At 47.9% G+C, this 10794-nt stretch overlaps 1 protein-coding gene across 1 annotated transcript in view; it reads right to left on the reverse strand.

The window, feature by feature from the left end:
* Positions 1–736: 736 nt before the first annotated feature.
* MCOLN3 (mucolipin TRP cation channel 3) overlaps positions 737–10794 on the reverse strand; it is a 132782-nt gene continuing 122724 nt past the window's right edge. Inside the window, exons 11-15 of the mRNA XM_063427637.1 lie at positions 5874–5975; positions 5675–5797; positions 5375–5581; positions 958–1091; positions 737–879 (exon numbers count right to left, since the gene is read on the reverse strand). Coding sequence (XP_063283707.1) covers positions 858–879; positions 958–1091; positions 5375–5581; positions 5675–5797; positions 5874–5975 — 588 coding nt within the window. The 3' untranslated portion in view covers positions 737–857. The remainder of the gene's footprint in view (positions 880–957; positions 1092–5374; positions 5582–5674; positions 5798–5873; positions 5976–10794) is intronic.

Here is a 10794-nt window from a genome sequence, read left to right on the forward strand (position 1 = left end):
GCTGTACGGGAAACTGGTAGGCTGCCTTGGTTGGTTGCTGAGTGGGCAGAGACCAGCGGTACTACGGAAGCAGCCTGGTTGTGGGAGGGGGAGACCGATTGTCTCCCCTCTGGATACATTGCTCTGTGGCTGGGAAACAGGACCGACCGTCCCTACCCCTTGTGCTGTAAGTGCAGAGTCAATGTTTTCCTATGGGGAAGGCCTAAAACGTGTGCGGCACTGACAACACATTTGCGTTAGGTTCCCCAATTGCCATGACTTCTCAGGACGATGCCAGAAGGACCTCAGTACTGGAACCAAGAGATAAGTGTAAGAAAGTATTTTTAATCCTTTCCTGACTAGAGGGTAGGGGGGCAATGAGGCAGAGATACACTGTAGTGTTAGGAATACAGTTACATTTATTGCTGTGGAGCACTGTGATACAATTATACACACTGCACATTACTGTATCACAGAGCTCAACAACAATAAACTCACAGCAATGTGCAGCATATCGCAGAGCTCCACAGCAATACAACTCTCAGTAATGTGCAGCATGTATGAGTGTATCACAGAGCTCCACAGCAATAAAACTCTCAGTAATATGCAGCATGTATGAGTGTATCACAGAGCTCCACAGCAATACAACTCTCAGTAATGTGCAGTGTGTATGAGTGTATCAAAGAGCTCGACAGCAATAAAACTCACACTCACAACCAGGCAGGGTCAAAGCAGACACTCACATGCCTAGTTAGTAATAGAATAGTAACATTTATTCTGTGATTGGTCGATAAACCGTCTGAATTATTAACCGGCACGGTGTTGCCGGTTCTGGTCCGTTCATGTTGAGAATTTCTGACACACTGAGCTGTGAACGGTCATTTTTGGGATCCAGTACACCTGTAGGATTAATGAAAACCATGAATGTCGCACATTAACCTTCTGAGAGATTTAAACTCCATGTAACCCCGTACTTACTGGCCGCAGGAGCAAAATGTAGATACAGCCGCAGTATTCTCATCCTGTCTACAGCTGCTCGATGGCGACACGTCCTTATCCTCTGACACAAAGGTATGGAGCTCAGACTGAGGGAATCCACCTTTCTGGTAATTCTACAAACATTACAGGGACAAACAGATCATTATCAAAAATACATGATGGACTCTTTCCCCTTGAACACCAGTTACCTAAAAATAGTGAAAGACTATATACCCTCGCTCACTGGTATTACCGGCAGTTGGCAGGTAGTAGGGCTGAAAGGCTATTTACCCTCATTCACTGATATTACCGGCAGTTGGCAGGTAGTAGGACTGAAAGACTATTTACCCTCATTCACTGGTATTACCAGCAGTTGGCAGGTAGTAGGAGTGAAAGACCCTCATTCACTGATATTACCGGCAGGTAGTAGTTGGCAGGTAGTAGGAGTGAAAGACTATTTACCCTCATTTACTGGTATTACCGAGCAGTTGGCAGGTAATACCAGCAGTTGGCAGGTAGTAGGACTGAAAGACTATTTACCCTCATTCACTGGTATTACCGGGCAGTTGGCAGGTAGTAGGACTGAAAGACTATTTACCCTCATTCACTGGTATTACCAGCAGTTGGCAGGTAGTAGGAGTGAAAGACCCTCATTCACTGATATTACCGGCAGGTAGTAGTTGGCAGGTAGTAGGAGTGAAAGACTATTTACCCTCATTCACTGATATTACCGGCAGCTGGCAGGTAGTAGGACTGAAAGACTATTACCCCTTCGCTCATTTATATTACCGGTCAGTTGGCAGGTAGTAGGACTGAAATACTATTTACCCTCATTCACTGATATTACCGGCAGTTGGCAGGTAGTAGGGCTGAATGACTATTTACCCTCATTCACTGATATTACCGGCAGTTGGCAGGCAGTAGGACTGAAAGACTATTTACCCTCATTCACTGATATTACCGGCAGGTAGTAGTTGGCAGGTAGTAGGAGTGAAAGACTATTTACCCTCATTCACTGGTATTACCGGGCAGTTGGCAGGTAGTAGGAGTGAAAGACTATTTACCCTCATTCACTGGTATTACTGGGCAGTTGGCAGGTAGTAGGACTGAAAGACTATTTACCCTCATTCACTGATATTACCGGCAGTTGGCAGGTAGTAGGAGTGAAAGACTATTTACCCTCATTCACTGATATTACCGGCAGTTGGCAGGTAGTAGGACTGAAAGACTATTAACCCTCGCTCATTTATATTACCGGCAGTTGGCAGGTAGTAGGAGTGAAAGACTATTAACCCTCGCTCATTTATATTACCGGCAGTTGGCAGGCAGTAGGACTGAAAGACTATATTTACCCTCATTCATTTATATTACCGGTAAGTTGGCAGGTAGAAGGAGTAAAAGACTATTTACCCTCGCTCACTGATATTACCGGACAGACACAAATGCATACAATACAGTTTGCAGACAAACACACTCATACAATGCAGTTTGCAGACAGACAGACACACTCATACGATTTAGTTTACAGACAGACACACTCATACGATTTAGTTTACAGACAGGCACACTCATACACATTTGTTTGCAGACAGACAGACACACTCATACAATGCAGTTTGCAGACAGACACACTCATACAATGTAGTTCCTCCCCAGCAGCAGTGTGTAGCCCAGGGAGCTGAAGGTGCCGTCCTTCCTCCCCAGCGGCAGTGTGTGTCCCAGGGAGCAGAAGGTGCCGTCCTTCCTCCCCAGCGGCAGAGTGAGTCCCAGGGAGCTGAAGGTGCCGTCCTTCCTCCCCAGCGGCAGTGTGTACCCCAGGGAGCTGAAGGTGCCGTCCTTCCTCCCCAGCGGCAGTGTGTACCCCAGGGAGCTGAAGGTGCCGTCCTTCCTCCCCAGCGGCAGTGTGTACCCCAGGGAGCTGAAGGTGCAATCCTTCCTCCCCAGCAGCAGTGTGTATCCCAGGGAGCTGAAGGTGCCGTCCTTCCTCCCCAGCGGCAGTGTGTACCCCAGGGAGCTGAAGGTGCCGTCCTTCCTCCCCAGCGGCAGTGTGTACCCCAGGGAGCTGAAGGTGCAATCCTTCCTCCCCAGCGGCAGTGTGTACCCCAGGGAGCTGATGGTGTCGTCCTTCCTCCCCAGCGGCAGTGTGTACTCCAGGGAGCTGAAGTTGCAAGCCTTCCTCCCCAGCGGCAGTGTGTACCCCAGGGAGCTGAAGGTGTCGTCCTTCCTTCCCAGCGGCAGTGTGTCCTGCAGGGAGCAGAGACCGTCAGTCTCACACCCCAGCAGCAGGACAAAATAATGAAAGGGGAGACAGCTGGTCCCCCTCTCCACCAGCAGAGAGAGTGTCAGGGAGAGGAGCCTGTTAACCCCTCTCCCCAGCGGCAGTTGACAGTCCAGAGAGAGGAGCTTGTTACAAAACGTATTCGGCCCTAACAGAGTGCATGTCACTCATTCTGGCCCTTTAAACACAGTGGGGCCATTCGGTACTTGCCCTGTGTGAGCGGTGATACCCCCAGATAGCTATGCCATGGAGCCTATTCATATAATGAAAGACTATGGGAAAGACTTTGGCTCCATGGCAATTAAACTATATTTGTGTGGTCTGCGTGCCATTCACCTAATAATGTGCACGCAGACCTGAGCTATCTGGGGATATGTTACATGTCTGTGTTTAATGTATAAAAGTGACTTTATATATTTTAAAACATAATCCTGTATTTAGGTCCCCACATGTGTAATGGAGTTTTGTCTTTGACCTGGGAGATAATTGGATTACTTCTCCAATTATCTCCAGGGCAGAAGGGAGGAAGCCATGGTGCATTGTGGGGATGTTTTACTTTTCCTGTTTGAGGCAGATTAAAATACTGCCAGCCAGGGGGAACAAAAGATACTTTTACTAACTTTTGAACCCCTGGTCTGATTCATGCCATTTTTTAATATGTTGTTCCCCTGAATGGATTGATTGTGGATATGTATTTTTATGTGAATGTGATGTATGGTTTTAAAGTTACAGAGTATGTGTGGAAACTGTATTTTTACTGTATGTAATAATTATGTTAATTGCTTATCTGAGGGGAGGGGATGTGTGGGTTGTACTGTTGCTTGATTGGTTGTTTTATGCCTCCCCCTGGGTGTGTCCTGTATGTGCACAACTGTAATAAAAACCAGGCTGGGTGTTCCAGACCTGAGATTCTGCTTGACCCTCAAACCGATGTGTCGTCTCGTTTTTGGGGGAATTGGATTGTATGCTGACTGCCAGGAGTGTAAGTGTATGGTTTTCCTGTTCAGCTATTCAAGGGTTCGTGTGTTTCCAGTTCGGGAGTTGGAAGATTTGTACAGTTTGCAGTCCGGGAGATTGGTGCTTGCAGTAGCTGCTGGTCTATGGAAAAGGGGGATATCGCCTAAACTGGGTTTTATCCTCTTGTAAGTGAAACGGTCCGTTACAGCATCGTGTGGAAGTTTGACCGGCTCGCCATGTGGTGGTATCCGCTTTACAGTTCCATGAAATCAGCAGCAAGAGCCGGTCTCCATTCGCGTCTAATTACACGAAAACTATCATACGAACGTTGCATTTGGTTATATAGAACTGCTCCCCTTGTTCGGTAGATTCCACCTCCTGAATGCCGGTTTGATTCGTGAGGTGGAAAGTAGTCAGCCGGGAGTTCCATGATGACCGGGTGTTCGCGGAATTGCCATGCGAAAATAGTTCCAGGCAAATCATGCGTAAGTCCCGCTGACCGCGTTCGTGAGTTTTAAGATGGCCACCTAGGAGCAATTAAATGCGGTTTCCTCAACGTTCTGATTGCTACCCAGGGTGGTCTTGGTTCGGTAGATGAATACATTGCTCAACATACATAAATGAAAGGAACTTATTACACAAATTTAAACTGCAGGGAGAAGGCATAACCGAAGGCACACAGGTAAATACATACAAATCCTTCACACTCATACAATGCAGTTTGCAGACAGACACACACTCATACAATTTTGTTTGCAGACAGACAGACACATTCATACAATGTAGTGTGCAGACAGACACACACTAATAAAATTTCATTTGTAGACAGGCACACTCATACAATTTAGTTTGCAGACAGACACTCATACAATTTAATTTGTAGACAGGCACACTCATACAATTTAGTTTGCAGACAGACAGACACACTCATACAATTTAGTTTGCAGACAGACAGACACACACTCATACAATTTAGTTTGCAGACAGACAGACACTCTCATACAACACAGTGTCAGGATCATCTCACAAAATTACTAATATCATCACTTCATCCCTCTAACTCCAAACACACAGCTCTCCAGCTCCTAATCACCACCCTACAAACACAACCAGACCATGGGATTCAAATAAATATTCTAATGTTGTGCGTTTCCTATGGTTTGTAGGGTTTGTGTTATTTACCTTGATGGTATCATACGTATCGGTTATCAGTGCAATGAACAAGCTGAGCACCATGTATATGAAGAGGCTGATGAAAGTATAAAGGTACAGACGGCTGAATAACCAGACCAGGTAGCTCTTCTGCTGCATGATGGAAAAGGTGGCAAACATGTCGTCCCCGTTAATCAGAGAGAAAAGACACTCCGACACCACGTTTAGAGAACGAAACTGCAAAATGAAGAAGAGGTAGAGAGGGTGTTAAAGGGCAGAACGTGCTATCACAAGAGTTATGCTTGCAGAAGAGATTTTACTTGAAGTTACTTTAACGTGATAAGGGCCCAAAACAATCCACCCACAGAAACAATATCCCAGATAGATCATGGCGGCACAGCAGCAGAATCGGATCACGTTGGGAAGAGCTGCTCTTAGCGTCAGGATCAGGAGCTGGAAGAGATGGAAATTAGTCTATTGGAATCAGAGAGACAGACGGTGAATGACGATCTACAAATCTGCTGCTTACATTGTATTTCTCAAAGAAACCCAGATAATGAATGACTCCAAGCCATACCAGCATGGTGGCTGTGCCAAGAAAGATGCTGCACACATCATAACTTGTCAGGCTCTGCAAAAAGATATGGAAACACAGAATTATCAGACAGAACCCATCAGAACTGACCTGAACCATACAAAATGGACCTGGAGAACCCATCACAACACCCATCAGACTGACCTGAACCCAGTGGCGTACACATGACCTATGGGGCTCCGGTGCGAAAATTGATCCGTGGGCCCCCCCCGCACGCTTACTCTGCGCGGGCCTGGGCCGCAACACATGGCGGCGGGCACCTAGTCGCAGGGCTGCGACCCCTGCGACCGCGGTATGTACACCAGTGCATGCAGATGCACACACACTTAAAGGACCCCTACAGACACCCAGATCACATCAGCTCAATGAAGTGGTCTGGGTGTCAGGTCCCTCTAGTTTTAACCCTGCAGCTGAAAGCATAGCAGTTTCAGAGAAACTGCTATGTTTCACTGAGGGTTAATCCAGCCTCTAGTGGCTGTCTCACTGACAGCCGCTAGTGGAGCTTCCGCGATTCTCAGACACTGAACGTCCATAGAAAAGCATTGAGTAATGCTTTCCTATGGGCGGTTTGAATGCGCGCATGGCTCTTGCTGTGCATGCGCATTCGGAGCTGAGAGGCGGAGGGATCCCCAGCGCCAAGGGAGTCCGGCGCTGGAGAAAGGTAAGTGCTGAAGACACGCACATACACACACACTCACAGTAAAACACACACTGACACTCACAGTAAAACACACACACACTAACACTCACAGTAACACACACACTAACACTCACAGTAAAACACACTAACACACACAGTAACACTAACACACACACTAACACACACACACACTAACACTTTTTTTTTTAATTTAATCCCCCCAGCCTCCTTACCTTTTGGAGTGCTGAGGGGATTCCCTGGGGTCCAGTGGTGCTGCTGGGCTCCTGGGGGGGCGGTCACCCGGCTGGCCGGTCCTGCGAGCGCGCGAGGGAGCACTCTCCCCTGAGTGCTTCCTCTTCAGCTCCCTCGCACACCGCGTATTGATACCGGCGCCGGAAGATGACGTCATCTTCCGGCTCCGGTATCATTGCGGTGCGCGAGGGAGCTGAAGAGGAAGCACTCAGGGGAGAGTGCTCCCTCGCGCGCTCGCAGGACCGGCCAGCCGGGTGACAGCAGGGCCAGCCTCGGGGGGCCCGGAGGTGGCCGGCTCCTGGGCCCCCCAGGAGAAGAGGCTGGCCAAGTGACATACATACCGGGTCGCAGGGGCGACCGGGCCCCCTGGTGGGCCGGGCCCGGTCGCAGCCGCAACCCCTGCGACCCTGGTATGTACGCCACTGCCTGAACCATACAAAATGGACCTTGAGAACCCATTACAGTACCCATCATACTGACCTGAACCATATGAAATGGATCATGGGGAACCCATCACAACACCCATCAGACTGACCTGAACCATACAAAATGGACCTGGAGAACCCAGCACATTACCCATCAGACTGACCTGAATCATTCAAAATGGACCTGGAGAACCCATCACATTACCCATCAGACTGACCTGGACCATATGAAATGGATTCTGGAGAACCCATCACAACACCCATCAGACTGACCTGAACTGTACAAAATGGACCACCATCACAACACCCATCAGAGTGACCTGAACCATACAAAATGGACCCGGAGAACCCATCACAACACCCCATCAGACTGACCTGAACCATACAAAATCACAACACCCATTAGACTGACCTGAACCATACAAAATGGACCTGGAGAACCCATCACAACACCCATCAGACTGACCTGAACCATACAAACTGGACCTAGAGGACCCATCACAGTACCCATCAGACTGACTTGAACCATATAAAATGGACCTGGAAAACCCATCAGACTGACCTGAACCATACGAAATGGACCTAGAGAACCCATCACAACACCCATCAGACTGACCTAAACCATACAAAATTGACCTGGAGAACCCATCACAACACCCATCAGACTGACCTAAACCATACAAAATGGACATGGAGAACCCATCACAACATCCATCAGACTGACCTAAACCATACAAAATGGACCTGGAGAACCCATTACATTACCCATCATATTGACCTGAACCATATGAAATGGATCCTGGAGGACCCATCAGACTGGCCTGAGCCATATGAAATGGACCTAGAGAACCCATCACAATACCCATCAGACTGACCTAAACCATACAAAATGGACCTAGAGAACCCATCACAGTACCCATCAGACTGACTTGAATTATATAAAATGAACCCGGAGAACCCATCAGACTGACCTGAACCACAGCTAGCCCTGTATAGAGTTACCTAGTGCTGTATGTAACGGACCGTTTTGCTCACCAGAGGTTAAAAACCGTTTAGGCGATAATCCCCTTCCAGATAGACAAGCAGCTACTGCAATCACCAATCTCCCGAACTGCAAACTGCACAAATTCACCAACTCCCGAACAAGAGAAACACGAACACTGGAAGCAGCCGAACAGGAAAAGCCCTATGAACAGCTTACACTCCTGGCAATTGGTATACAATCAAATTCCCCCCAAGAATGAGACGACACTTCACTTTGAGGGTTAAGCAGGAACAGCTTTACTGGGGCTACCTGCCCGGCTTTTATGCAGGTCTCCCACCTGGTGGACACTCCCCTAGGGGACCAGATGGGAAACTGGGAAACATATAGGACACTGACCAATCACAGACATACACCTTTAACCCCTTAAGGACACATGACATGTGTGACATGTCATGATTCCCTTTTATTCCAGAAGTTTGGTCCTTAAGGGGTTAAACAATCCCACAATGCATTACAATCCCTCCTCTCTAGCCTGGAGATAATTGGGAAGTAATCCAATTATCTCCAAGGACAGAGGCAAACTCCATTACACACATGGCAGAAAAAAAGACAGTAAAAGACATAAAATTACCTACTGATACATTTAGTACATAAAACATATACATTCTACATATCCCCAGATAGCTTAGATCTGAGCGCACATTATTACCGAATGGCGCTCAGATCACATACATACAGTTCAATCGCCATGGAGCCAAAGTCTTTCACATAGGCTTTCGTTACACGAATGGGCTCCATGGCTTAGCTATCTGGGGTAACACATTCACATGTCCAAAGTACCAAATTAGCTGGTGTTCGACCCCATGAGCACGAATAGGAACCAGGGGCGGACGGCTCAGCGGTGTTTGCGCAAATAAGTGTCAGTTTTCAGTTCCATAGTTTGAGCGCTGAACACCGCTGGCCGTTCGGGACTTGTAAAATGGCCTCTGCCACGTGTTCGGCAAACGAACAAAAGCCACCCAGCGTTCGTCAATTAAGCTGCGGTTAACCGCAGCTTCTGGGCGGTCAATTGGCGGCACACTCCAGCTCCCAGGTGGTCCATCGTTCGGTAGTTTGGTCGGCAGCAGGAATCTACCGAACACCCCGGCAGAAAGGCACGAATAAGCCTTTCTGCAGGGAAAATAAAAGGTTTAACCTGCAGGGCCATAGTCCAAAGGGAGCAGGTGAGCAACCAGGCTCCTCCAGTGGACAGTGGCGAGGTTGGTTTTGCCACACTGTATAGAGTCAGCTAGCCCTGTATAGAGTCAGTGAGCCCTGTATAGAGTTTCCCAAGTCCTGTACAGAGAGTCAGTGAGCCCTGTATAGAGTCAGCTAGCCCTGTATAGAGTCAGCTAGCCCTGTATAAAGTCAGCTAGCCCTGTATAAAGTCAGCTAGCCCTGTATAAAGTCAGCTAGCCCTGTATAGAGTCAATGAGCCCTGTATAGAGTCAGCTACCCCTGTATAAAGTCAGTGAGCCCTGTATAGAGTTTCCCAAGTCCTGTACAGAGAGTCAGTGAGCCCTGTATAGAGTTACCTAGTGCTGTATAGAGTCAGCTAGCCCTGTATAGAGTCAGTGAGACCTGTATAGAGTTACCTAGTCCTGTACAGAGAGTCAGTGAGCCCTGTATAGAGTCAGCTAGCCCTGTATAGTTTCCTAGTCCTGTATAGAGTTACCTAGTCCTGTACAGAGAGTCAGTGAGCACTGTATATAGTTACCTAGTGCTCTATAGAGTCAGCTAGCCATGTATAGAGTCAGTGAGCCCTGTATAGAGTTTCCTAGTCCTGTATAGTCAGTGAGCCCTGTATAGCGTTTCCTAGTCCTGTATAGAGTCAGTGAACCCTGTATAAAGTTACCTGGTCCTGTACAGAGAGTGAGTGGGCCCTGTATAGTATGATCTAGCCCTGTATTGAGTCAGCTAGCCCTGTATAGAGATTCCTAGTCCTGTATAGAGTTTCCTAGTCCTGTATAGTCAGTAAGCCCTGTATAGAGTTACCTAGTGCTGTATAGAGTCAGCTAGCCCTGTATTGACTCAGCTAGCCCTGTATAGAGATTCCTAGTCCTGTATAGAGTTTCCTAGTCCTGTATAGTCAGTAAGCCCTGTATAGAGTTACCTAGTGCTGTATAGAGTCAGCTAGCCCTGTATAGAGTCAGCTAGCCCTGTAAAGAGTCAGCTAGCCCTGTATAGAGTCAGCTAGCTCTGTATAGAGTTACCTAGCCCTGTATAGAGTCAGCGAGCCCTGTATAGAGTCAGCGAGCCCTGTATAGAGTCAGCTAGCCCTGTATAGAGTCAGCTAGCTCTGTATAGAGTTACCTAGCCCTGTATAGAGTCAGCGAGCCCTGTATAGAGTCAGCGAGCCCTGTATAGAGTCAGTGAGCCCTGTATAGAGTCAGCGAGCCCTGTATAGAGTCAGCGAGCCCTGTATAGAGTCAGTGAGCCCTGTATAGAGTGTTCTAGCCCTGTATAGAGTTTCCTAGTCCTGTATAGAGTCAGCTAGCCCTGTATAGAGTCAGC

Source organism: Pelobates fuscus, chromosome 7, assembly GCF_036172605.1.
Source record: "Pelobates fuscus isolate aPelFus1 chromosome 7, aPelFus1.pri, whole genome shotgun sequence".
NCBI lineage: Eukaryota > Metazoa > Chordata > Amphibia > Anura > Pelobatidae > Pelobates > Pelobates fuscus.